General features: G+C 40.9%; 1 protein-coding gene across 2 annotated transcripts in view; it reads right to left on the bottom strand.

Moving 5' to 3' along the window:
• The window catches only part of MPP7 (MAGUK p55 scaffold protein 7), a 148,108-nt gene that overhangs the window by 60,355 nt on the left and 74,836 nt on the right, over positions 1-12,917 (bottom strand). For both annotated transcript variants that reach the window (XM_084282410.1, XM_084282409.1), the window contains 2 exons: positions 4,792-4,869; positions 169-249 (listed from right to left, as the gene is read on the bottom strand). In XM_084282410.1, the coding sequence (XP_084138536.1) occupies positions 169-249; positions 4,792-4,869 (159 nt within the window). The remainder of the gene's footprint in view (positions 1-168; positions 250-4,791; positions 4,870-12,917) is intronic.

Below are 12,917 nucleotides of genomic sequence, written 5' to 3'. Positions count from 1 at the left end.
ATAGGCAACATTAAGGGTGTTTCTTCAGGAAAGGTATTTCCTATTAACACTGTGTCCATTTCTCGGAAACACATGGATTTGTTACAGCAGACAGAAACCCAGGCAGCCCTAGAAAGCAGCTGCACACACCCATGCAGTCAGCTCTCTGCAGGTGCAACACATCCTCACCTTGAGATTGGGCTTTGACAGCAGTTTCAGCAGTTCTCTGATCTCGCTGTTCAGCGGCTTGCTCTGCAGCTCCTCAGCCAGCTGTGGGGGAGATTGAATTGACACAGAGACCATTAGGAAAGCATTGTTTTACCCAGTGCATCAGTGACAACCTCGAATCTATCTTGTTCAAGGTTATTACTTTCCAGTGTGTTCAAACAGAAGCCAGCATAAAGAAAAACACCATCAATCACCGTGCTTCTCTTTCTGGCCCTCAGCGGACCAGATTTAAGCCAGGCCTTTCGGCTCAGTTTAACACAAGTAATCATTTCTGGCACCGGTGCAGCCAGATCACATTCTGATTTATAGCAATGAGGGCAAATCCCAGCACTTCATTTAAGTGAATGGTCCTTCGCGTGCAGACAAAGGACTGCTTGTAAAAATGACTGGATCAAACTTTGACACTGTCTATAAAAAACTGTTTCGAATGAGGTGGTGAAATCCACACTGCTTCCAAAAACCCACAGTAGCTGTGCTGTTTAGGAGCAGGATAAGAAAGCAAAGTGCCCCTACAGTGCAAGCAATCTGAACCTTTTATTATGTTTACACATACACTGGAAGCAGCTTGTTAAACGTGAAGCAGGTTAATCATAATACAGTTTGTAACAGGTCATCAGCAATTCAAGCCCCTAAAATGCACAAACTCTGTCCTAACAACAAGATCGGTAATTTATGTTTGGTTATATTACAAAATTGTGGTTTGGTGAACAATAGAGCAGCAGTCTAACATTTAATCCCATGGCTATTTGGCTCACGTCTTTAGTTTTTCTTATCACGACATTCTCAACTAATTTGGACTCAGGAGGCATATTTTACTACAGGATTTCAGACGTCAACTATTTTTCCAGAAGGAGGAAAAACTAAAACATATTTCACAGCACTGAACTTTGGTTTAAAATTCTGAAGTACACGGCTCATAATCCAAAACGTGATTTCAGATAATCGCTTATTTTCTTTGCACTAAATCACTATCATAAAAATGTCTCAAAGAAAGATTGGTTATTTGCAGCAAGTAATTTTATTCATCTAGGCTAATTTTAAAGTCTTACTTGCAGTTATATAAATTTTCAAAATAAACTTGTATAGAAGTACATTGAGCATAATTATATGTAATAGACAAGCCTAGAAACAGTTAGAGACAACATCAAACGTAGCTTGAATGCTTCTTTTTTCACCTTCATATTAACACAGAACTACCAGAACTGAAAGAAGAATTGATCACCTACACTCCCATAGCCTTTATTCTTGGACAAAAAAGATTCATCAAATACATCAAAGTTAATCTTAACAATATCTGTTCATTAATACCGAAAGATTAAGAAACAATCACTGTAGGAAAGGTCAGAATGAAATATTTTCATATTTCTAAGCCAAGTATTGAGGTAATCTGCCTGCAATTTAGTCTGCATGTTCTATGAAAAAGCTCACCAAAGGTCTGCAAAGCTGAAAATAACCTGTGCTAGGAATGACAGCAGTTCAATGACACGGGTTCCCCTTTGTTCTCTTTTCATTCTTTAGCTTATACTACTCACTGCAGAATAAAATCTATTCATTTGTGTTGTATTGATGAAGAATAGCAATCACTCAATAAGAATGACTGCTTCAGCACTTCTCTCTCGGAAGAAATGTGTACAGGCAGCTGTTAATTCAGCAGAGCTGGCATTTGCTTTGGTGGTACAAACATAAATGCAGGTACATAATGTTTAGAACAATGAGGAAGGCAAAGAATATTTTGTTATTGCTTTAACAGATGTTTGAATCTCATCATAATTAAAAAAAAAAAAAAAAAACTTGTTCAGAGATGAAAAAATTAAAAAATTGTTTGCACTCACATCATTTACAAGAGTTTTCCAAATATTCCCATAAGAACCTTAAAGGCTCTGTGTAATAATACCCTGTGCTGTCCAGAGAAGCAGGAAGACAGAGCTGTGTTTCCAGATCTGCAGACAGGTATCACCAGAGCTGCTTACTGGGATTCTGGCAGTCCAGGTCTGGCTTTTTATTTGTTGTTGTTGACACGCAGAGATCTGTGAGAGCTGCTAGCAGCTGTGCAAGCTATATGGAATATTTTGGCTACACTGATACCATGCTAATCACCTCATATGACAAAGGCTGCAGGAAGAGCTGTCAGAGAAACTCTTCCAAGATTCTCTGTGGAAGGAATCATAACATTTTAATAAGATCTTTATGAAAAGCTCTGACTTTTCTCCTGGAAAGGAAAAGCCAAAACAGTGGAGAGACACAGATTTAGAGTGAGGCTGGAGATACAGAGAATACCAGGACCTGAGAGTTTAAAGTTTCTTGAGAAAGTTCTGACTTATTTTGTCAGTACCAGAGGCCTGATGTATGGTCTATACCCAGAGCTCCAGCAATGTTTAATTGATTTGCATGGAATCAAGAGTCCTGCAACAGACGCTGCTGCTCCAAAATAAAACTCAAACAGAATCTCTGATGGAAAAATCAGTCAAAGAGTCACTGGTGGTGAGGAGTGAGAAGGGATGGCAGCTAGGAAAATGTTTAGAAAAGAAGCTTGTTATCTCTGAAATTGATTCAAAAATCAATACCAAAGGGAAGAATAAAAACACAGTCCTTAAACATTTTCGTTACATTAGCAACACCTCAAATTTAGATTTTAAATCAAACAGGAAATACATGTTTGGTAATAAGAGTATCTCCTTCTTTGTTTAACTATAGAACAGCTACTATCACTAGGAAAAAACATTTATTTAAAGCCTATTAAAAAAAAAAAGCGTGTCAATATCAACATGCTCTTCTATCCCTGAAGCTGACAATTAGTCAGAGGAATGTGCCAAAAAATGAACAACACTTTAATCCTAAAACTCCACGGGTTTTGGAGTTACAAAACACACTGCATGTAAATTAAATTCCTCAAAGTTTGCTGATAACTACTAAAATATTCCAAATCCTGCAAAACGCTAACCTGACTTCAGCTGCTAGAGGACATCCCTGGTCTGTGGGATGGTGCCCCTAAAACCAGCTGCTCAACTGCACCTAAGAAAAAATGAAGTGCCTGCAAAAGAATCATTAAAAAGCAGCTGTGCTTCAAAAAAAATTGGCAGATGTCTAGAGATATTCGTGTCCTGACACGTGTACATTCTAAAAATACTACCATATATCCATAATAATACATTCACAGGGTAGAAAAAACCCTGACCCTTCTTAACTGAAGAGTGACAGACTACTTCAATTTGGGGATTTCCAACACTGTACAATTTAAATGGAGCTGAACAAAGAATGAGGTTGCTCAGCATTTCTGCAAATATCAAGAACTAGGATCTGCATCCAAAAATAAGAAACGATTCTTATTAAGAATTTTAGCCCTGAGATCCGTAACAGAAATGTTAACAAGGATTATTAATATGTCATCAGGAACTTAATGAAGAGAATTTCAAGCAGCTTTCTAATTTTCAAAATTACTATCAACATTATTCAAAGCTACTTGACAGTTAAAAAAATATTCCTAATATATGCCTGATGTCAAAGCTAATGCATTATTATACCTAGCATGCTATAGGATATAACTCTCCTCCTACTGAAAAGTGATTAAATTACATTATATCCCTTTTTCTAGACTTCAAATGTTTAATTTAGTTTTTCTTTAAAATGTTATCATTCTCTAATCACAACATTAACAATTAGTCTAATTTCAAAATCAAACGCTATCAATTATAGCAAAAGATAGTTGAGATTGTAAAACATCTATACCATACCTGAAGTTTCCAACACGCTTTATTTGAAACAGATCCTAACACACATTACCTTTTTCAAAAAACAACCTGAAATCATCAGGTGCAACAAAGATTTCTGGATTTCACCTAAACCACAGTTTATTAAACATTTCTCTGTCCTGGCCTACCTCAAGTTCAGTCATAGTTTATACAGGTGTGTGCACAATTCATCTGAATCGTAGAATTAACCAAATAGAAAGAAATGGCAGGTTGGATTTTTTTTTTCTTTAAAATAAAAATTATAGTAACAGGAAATTAACTACTCCATCAATGCCGACCACTTTTACAATTTATTTTTTGGTTATGAAGGTAATTTGGAAAGCTCCAATATCCATAAATCACTACTGTACTTTTTCTTAAATAGTTTTTGTGTGTGTGTTTTGTTTTATTTTTTAACAAGCCTTCTTCCTAGGCATTTCATATGCCTCATTTCTGTAGTATTATCTGTCATTTTTCATGTTCTGTCAGCAGTGCTGCTATCTCATTTGTCTTTATTTTTCCAAAGCATTCCTCTTGTCTGTGACTTTCTCACAACACTAATAGCTGACAGCTTTTTCCCTCCCCGTAGAATTCCAACCTGTAATTTCTATTACGTAGTTACCAAAGCAGAACAAGAGGCTATCTAAGATGCAATGTTTTTATAACAGGCAAGTGAATAAAAATCAAAGTAATATCAGCAACAAGCCCAGTGATGACAGCACCTTTGGAAACATTTGCAGCTTCTTATGATTTCAGCTCAGAGGATTAAATTCATATGTTTGCACTATGAGGAGTTCTGCTTGCAGACAGTTTTTTGGGAGACTTGGTACCAGTGATCTCAGCAGGGGACACTTACATCATCTGCCAAGGCTGCTGCACTGTGGAGTATGGGCACAGGGTTCTGTTTTTCATAATAATGCAGTTTTTCATGGATCTAGAAGACAATAGCACAAAACGATAAGTTTATTTAGCAGCATGAGAACCATTACAAAATACCCCCGTTGAGCTAACTGATCTGTTGAGTGTCTGTAACTAGAGAAACATCCTTATAGTAACCTACAGGCAGCAATCATGTACATGTAATTCATCATCATCCTCTGTTGAAGTGCTAAGAATATGAAATCAGATGGAAAAAATGCTCAGTATGTAGACCAACCCACAGAAAAACTAAACATTTGTGATTTTTCTCTCCCAGCTTTCTATGTCCATATTTCTAACATATTGCTTTAAGTATCAATTACATTTTATATTGCTGCTGAAAACACAAAGCATAAAGTGTTTATCCCCAAGATGGATATAAAAAACCCTGTAAATTATGATTTATGAAGTGAAATAATAGCCTGCCACCCACATCTTGACAGACAGCTTGGTGGAGCGGCTGCCGTCATTAAAATAATTCAGAAACAAGGGCAAAGTAGTGCTAATATGAATTCTAACACATCTGAAAGAAAAAGGCAGTCCTTCAGCAAGCTGAAGTCATTTAGGAGCATTTAAAGTTTTTAATGAGGAGTCATCAACATTAAAAATGCAGCGTGCTTTGCTTCTTTCAAAAGGGGAAAGGATATACCATCATTTAAATATACAGCCTCTTCCCTCCTCCACAAGTCAAGCATTTCAAAATTTAGTTTTTTTCCAGTGTGAAAGCTTAAACGAGCCAAAATATTTTAAAGCTTCTAGAAAGTTTCTTACAAGTTGTTTCAGAATGGCATAAAGTAACATATTCAACATTCAATTTCATTTACACAACTTTCCTCGAGATAGACAGATACACAAATACGAATTCAAGTAATAAAAAAGAAAAAAAGAGGACAGCAGTCTGAGCTGATGCGAACACACCTCACCCTTAGGGTGCTGCTGCCTCCTGAAGGAGGCATGGGCTCCAGATGGTTGGAGGAGTTGCAGACACAACCTCTGTGCTTGGCAAGGCGAGGAATAGGAGGTCTGGCAAGGAGCTCGGCTGGGGAGCCCCTCGTGTCCTAAGGGTATGGGAGCCCCAACGATACCTTATCCCTTCCTAGCGTGCCACTGGCAGAGGAACGGCTCAGTGGCTGGGCAGCCAGGAGAGCTGTAAAGAAAGAGCAGCCCAAGCAGTCCTCGCTGCACACCAGCAGCGTTTGGCATCGACTGGGTTGTGTCCATGTTGCACCGCTTCCTCCAGCCTCCCCTCCTCTCACACTTGCTTTTCCTCCCGGCATCCCCGCTCTTCTCACTCCCCAGGACCCCCTTGCTCCTCTCCCCAGCCCCTTCTTTGGGATTCAATCCGAACTCCTACCTACACCCACGACAAGCTCATGCTACACAAATGATGCTCGCGGGTTTTATTGCTTCCTGTGGGGCTTCGGAACAGCCCGTCACACGCCTGTTCCTACAGACTACAGGACGAAAGGTCCCTTGAAGCGAAGGCCATCTGACACTGCGTTGACGCCATGTGCCATAACAAGATCTAAGTTGTGGTTGATTCCTTCGTTATTTCCATAACCCGGGTCAGACGGGTTCTCCAAGTGGGCTGCCACAGGAGGCTGAAGCTCTGAAATGCCAAGGTGAAGCACGAAGACAAAACAGTCGCTGAGTTGCTATTGTAAAAGGATCCCTTCTGACCAGGATTAGTGCTTCAGCTAGAAAATCAGCGCAAAGCACTGTTTTCTCTGGAACGAGAGTCTGAATTTTACATAGCTGATGTAGACATTGTTTACTCTGAGAAGTAAGGGTAATCCATATTGGATGTGACATAAAGTACAAGTGGCTGGAAAACTTCATATTTCCAGCTTACAAAGCACAGAAACTAAACAAAACAAGGAGCTGCAGCTCCCTGAGTTTAGTAGAAATTTGTGATTTACTTAGACTGTGAACTTGAGTAACTAAAAGGCATAATAAATCAAAAAGTCTCATATCCATCATTTTTTGATTGCTTCAGCCAACATCTTGATTTTATCCAGGCTGAGCTTCCGTCAGCTCCGAGGTTAAAAGCAGTCACCTCTGCTACCTTCTACTTGCTCAAAGAAAATCAAGGAGCCGCTTCCAGTGGAGCTGTTCTTACCCCGGACAACCTGAAAGTGTCTTTACCAGTGAAATTGAAAAAGATGCCATGGCTTTCTTGCACAACCTTTCTTGGAAGAAGTGTAACAAAATTGTAAATATATGCAAGAAAAAATAGGGTTTTAAGAGGATGTCCCATGCAACTTCAACAAGTTATTGGTTCTGCCAATAACCAGCAAAAGGTTGGAAACCAATTTTTCGTTTTCTAACAGTGGATATCAGAACCCAGCTAAGCATAAAGGAAATCATTATGATTTTAATTGATTACGGTGGAGTTGCGGAGAGTAACTGCCTAACGAAATCTGGTGCAAGCAACAGAAGCTAATCAAGGAAGCAGGAAAATCTTGCTGTAATTACGAAACGGTTCTGCATAGTAGGCTTTGCTACATCAGAGTGGAAGTTTTATCAGTTTATCCGTTATCAGTTTACTGTACTGACCCTGGGACTGCCTCAGTTACATGTTCTATGGAAAAAGACACGGCAAACTCAGCACACTGCCATCCAAGCTGGAGTACAGGTGGTGTCTTTTTCTAAAAACATCTGACGTGATTTAATGGGTAGTATTTTGCTTTGTTTGCTAAATTAATCTTAGTGTGTTTTTTAGCAGATCTTTGTGAGGCAAAATCTGTCTTTCACCTCTTTGTAACTTGACGGAGTTGCATAAGCAAATTTGAAACAACAACAAACCAAAAAACCCTCTGGTCTGTGCACAAAGCTGCAATCAGCGCACAATACAAGGATTACCTTTCAGATCAGTATAAAATTACCATCATAACATTAAAATGCTACTTCCTACTGCTCTCCCTTAGATACCGCCTACCTCTGACTTCTGGATAACCGATGCATTTATAATATATGCAGCACTTATACATAATAGCTTCCTGAATGCAGTCAGACAGGAGATTTGGTGCAATTCAACTGACAAAGCAAAAGTTTCAGCGAGGCAAAAATATGTTTTCAGGAAGCTTCTTCTCTCCAGGTGTCCAGAAATGAGTGCCAAGATGAGCTGCTCCAGGATTTTCCCACAGATCGCAGTAAGGCTGACGGAGCTATAGTTCCCCGCGTTGTATTTTTGGCCTTTTTTTGAAGATGGGTGCAGCACTTGCCTTTCAACTCTGTTATCTCTCAAGGATGGCAGGGCACACTTGCAAACTCACCTGGTAGATTCCGAATTTCCCAGACTTTGGGGTGATGGATGACTGCATTTATGACTACCACCTTCAGAAAAACTGCGATGTGCACTGCTGAAATTTGTGGCAACTTCTCCACACACTACCTTTCAGCTAATTATTTTCCCAAATATGAAATTTTTAAATCATGCTAATATATCCACAACATTATATTTCCAACATTCAATTCTTACATAACTAGAATTTAATTTTTAGATCTGTAGATGTAGTGACCGCATTGATTAAAGCTTTTTGGTGGTTCAAGCTCTGCAAACCCAGTTGAAAAGCAGAAAAGGACAGTGCAGGTCCTTTGCCCCTTTGGAAATCTCACTCAATGAAATTAAACAGTAGTAGGGATTGAAATAATCCTGAAACACTTTGAGAGAAGTGGGAGTGGACTCGATATGGTAGAAGAGAGAGCATTTACTATGTAAGATAAACCATTTCATATTCGCAACCATTTATCTGAGCTTCATTTTAAAGAATTTTATTTAATATGAAAGGCAAGTGTATCTTGTATTCTGTGGCCATAGTACATGGCCTGGGATTTTAACGCTATTGCCATCTCTCTAGAAGAAATCTATGGGGAGTCTAAGCTTGTATCATGCTTTAAAAAATAGAAAATACAGTACATCTGTTTCAAGTTCTTCTGACGTTTAAGTGTAAAGCTGGAACCCTGAAAGTCTCTTCATAGATGAGACCCAGTCGGCTAAAGCAAGCTTCAGAGCCTGCAGGTAGCCCTTGTTTGAAAGAGTGCACGGGAAGAACATTGGTGGTGGTGAGAACACGAGGAAGAAAGTTGCAGAAAGGACCCAAATCCAAAACAAAGGTTTAAGGCAAATAATAAGATGTCAAAGATTTAACGGGAGACAAACTTAGTCTTTTTAACAGAACAACTGGTGTAAGAATATGTGTGTAAGAATATATACACAAATACTTATAACCCAAAAAACACTGTATCAACACCAGTGAACCATACTAGCACATAAAAGACAAGAAACATTTGTGAGAATGTTCTTCCAAGCGCACAGTTGTGCCACCAGTTATTTACAGACACGCCAACACCTCTGGGTAACAGCTTTTTTTGCAGCAATGACACAACTCAGAACAAGCAAAGATGATTTTGTGAGAAGTTCGGACTGACCAGCATTCAAAGGCAGAGAGCAATTCTGGAAAACAGAGCGCATCACATCAGAGGCTTCTGTCCAGCTCCCAGCTAAAGCCCCCATGAGGACCAGGGCTTGTGAATGTGAGGCTGCTTCTATCTGTCTACAGAGGGTCTCATCTGCTTGGTCTTCCTAACCAGGTAGCCTGTAGCACACTATAATGCCACCTGTCCTTACCCTCCGTATAATCCTGACCCAGAAGCTCTCTGCCAGCTCCTCATCCGTCCCCACGCCTGGCAGCTGCTCCTCGTCTCCCCTGTCTGTCCTTCCTCCTCCGGGCTTCCTCTCTTGCTGTACACCACATTTGAAGGCTTTTTAAAGGCTGTGGGGAGGGTTTGTGGTTTTCTTTGTTCTTACTTTCGCAGTTTGCTGTGCCATTTAGCACTTCATTAGGTTTTCTCTGGGAGAACTATGATAAAGGCACAGGCCTTGAGCCTAAGCTGGTATTTGGGTCCCACATTGTGGCCATCCCAGCTCTTCAGGAACCTTCTGGTGGAGCCAATTATCAATTACACCTTCTTCCACTTCCCTGAAAGCCAGTTTGTGGAGGAAAAGAAGAATGACACCTCCTACTTCTCCTCCAGGGTAGATATTTTCTGTTTTATTACAACAGCTATTTAGTACCTTGAACTTTAGTTTATTTTAGTGTAATTTAGCACTCCTTGTGCTGGGGCCCGGCCTACGCCTACCAAGCACTACTGAGGGTGATTCGGCAGCACCCTCAAGGGGGTGAGAAGGTCTCTGGATCTGAAGACACACAAATGGGCGTTGTGGCTACATCAGATGCCCAACAACCGACTCCTGTGGTCAGGAAGAACCTATGGAAGCAGAGGTCAGCTAGGTCAGTGAGGAAGGAACAAACTTTTCCTACAAGGGAACTAGAAGAAGTATCATTAGAGGCAGCCTGTTCTGCAGCTAAACAGCCACAAGAGCAGGAGGGGGGAGAGACAGAAATCATAAACGAGTCAGAAACCACCTGGTCCCTATCCCTGAGCAAGCTGCAAGATGCAGAAAGATGACACCTGCCATCCAGGCACGCAAATTATCACCTGCTTTCCCTGGTGCTGGGATACTGGGGTCAGCAGGATTTAGAGAGCCAGGAAGCCCAGCAGCTGGCATCCTTGCTAGGGAGCAGGGGATCAACACAGGGATCAGAAAAAGGGCAACAAATCTGCTGCTTCTGGAGGTGGCTTCTGTCACACAAGGTATCCCCTTGAAGAAGATTTTGGAAACGGCCAAGGCAGGCGGAGCACAACTGAGGGAGGTATCCCGTAGCTGAAGGAATTAGCTGTGGTAGAGGTGATCTGCAGCAGCCTGGACAACAACCAGCCATCCAAAGACTGTGGATGTGCACATAAAGTCCAGTGCACGTGGTCTGTGTGGGGAAGTTTGTACGGAGCACACCGATGTTGTATGTCAACACTGGCAAAAAGGGACTGGACAGACATTGAGGCACCATCTGTGACAGACTGGCCGGCCAGCCTAGGCGACCTGAAGAGAATCTCTCTTCCTCATGAATCAATTTACGCCGTGCCTCATTTGTCTGTCCTTCAACCCTGATTGACCTTGAAGAGCAGGTGGCATCTCAGGAAGATGATCGTGACAACGAAAATGCAAGGCCTTGGAAAGAAGCAGCAAGAACAGTGGCACTCAGAGGTTTACCTGAGACAGTCTCGCAGGGGAAGCAGTTGAAATACTACGTGTGCTGAGTGACCTGTTCTGAGACCAGTCTGACAAGGCCACAAAGGCACTGACAGATTTCGTTTGTCTTAAAGAAATCTCCTGATGAAAATCTCAGGCCTGTAAGCACACATCTCTTTTATTTTAAAATAGAAAAACATCTATTCTACTTTTGCTGTGTTGAGGAAACCAAGACAGACCTGAAGTCAGCAGCTGATGATCCCGGTGATCCTGCTTGTGCTTCTCTGTGCCTAATGCACACTCCCTGCGTACTGAACTGTGTACATTTCTGCATGCACCTTCTCCTATCACATTTCTTTTTGTAAGAAAAAGTACTTCATTACCGCTCAATACCTAGCTATTGACATTTTCAACAAGCATGTCCTTCAAGAACAGAGGGTATGCCTGCGTATCTATGCCTCATAATACTCCTAATTTCAGAAGGAAAAAAATGTGTTCTCATTCTAGTGTCACCAAAGGAACACAAAAGTAAATTATTAAATACATCCCTTATGCAGTACACCACCTCCTTTGCTCACAAGCCATGAGATTAAGAGCTATCAACATTAAGAGACATTCATTGGGAACACTTCAGAACAACAGCTAGTGTTGTTTTCCCAGTCTGGAAAGCACACTGTAAGCAAGCAACTGTACGCCTGTCAGTATGGATTAAATGCAGAAAAAAAAAATCTGAAAGGGAGAAGTGGTGAGGTTGTTTATATTGGCCATTTTGAGAAGAGACAAGAACAGACAAGAAAGAAAAGGTGTGAACGCAGTTAGGTGTGGGATCAGTGACACATAAATTCATCAGTAGTATCTAGTCCAGATGTAGTCCTTTTAAAGTCAAAGTCTGGGGTATGAGACTGTTATAAGGTGGTGAGCAACCAAATTCCTCTTCACTACCACATTCCTGAAAGAATGTCAGTCTGTCTATTCTCTATTTGTGAATGGCAAGGTAGCATTTCCTTACTTAGTGTGTGGTTAAAAGCAAGACCAAGTAAGTACCTTGAAAACAGCGTGCCACAAATTTACATTTGTTTGGGTGCTATGGAACATGTTGGGGTAGCTGATGAAGTGCAGACACATTAATCAGGAAGAAATGAACAGATGTATCCTAAACTTTAGTTTAATATGGAAATTTGACTAATGTAACCTCTCTATATGCACATCCAGAAATTGAACAGAACAATTTCAGAAGGTGACAGAGGCCATATACACAGTGGCAACACCTCACCCAACTCTTTCTTTGCCCACAGCTAGGTAACCAAAGGTAAGTTCTGTAGATTTCTAGCAATACAAAGCACTTCCAGTAAGAGAAACTGTATTCTGCCAGCAGTCCTTTGTGGTAGCCCCTCAGGGGTGTGAGCAGAGCAAGTACCCCACACAGAACAGCCGGGGCATCTGAGCACGAGTCACTGTAATATGCACAATCAAATTATTGCTCAAGAGGCAAGTATTTGGGTCTAGCTCCTGCAGGGGAGTGCCCCTAAACCTGGCTCCCACCCCTTCTGGTTATCCTACAGGCACAGGAGCAGCAGCCTTGCATCGGACAGGTTGATGTCTACATCTTGGTACGCTGTGCTGAAGCTCCTGTTAATTCACGGGAGTACTGCCTGTAATAGTTTCCTTCCTTTTTTTAGTGCTGTTCCTAATCAAGACAATTTTAATTGGAGAAAAAACACGTGGGCAGGTTGTGGTGTATATAAAACTATAGTCACACACCCTATAAACAGAGTGCTGTGCAGTTCATTCATGCAGTGAGACATACAGCAGGACCTAGATGTTCGGTAAGGATCGGTCCTCTCTCCATCCTACAGAGCATGTTCTCTAATACAAAGCAGGGCCACAGGGAGCTTCGAGGGGTCATAAAAGTTCACCCAACTACTTGAAGAAAAATCAATTGTACTTAACTGCTTAATGTTTGCTAGCAA

The sequence above is a fragment of the Netta rufina genome (genome assembly GCF_964035555.1).
Source record: "Netta rufina genome assembly, chromosome: 2".
Classification (NCBI taxonomy): domain Eukaryota; kingdom Metazoa; phylum Chordata; class Aves; order Anseriformes; family Anatidae; genus Netta; species Netta rufina.
The sequence above is the reverse complement of the archived record's forward strand: the minus strand, read 5'-3'. Positions and strand labels throughout refer to the sequence as shown.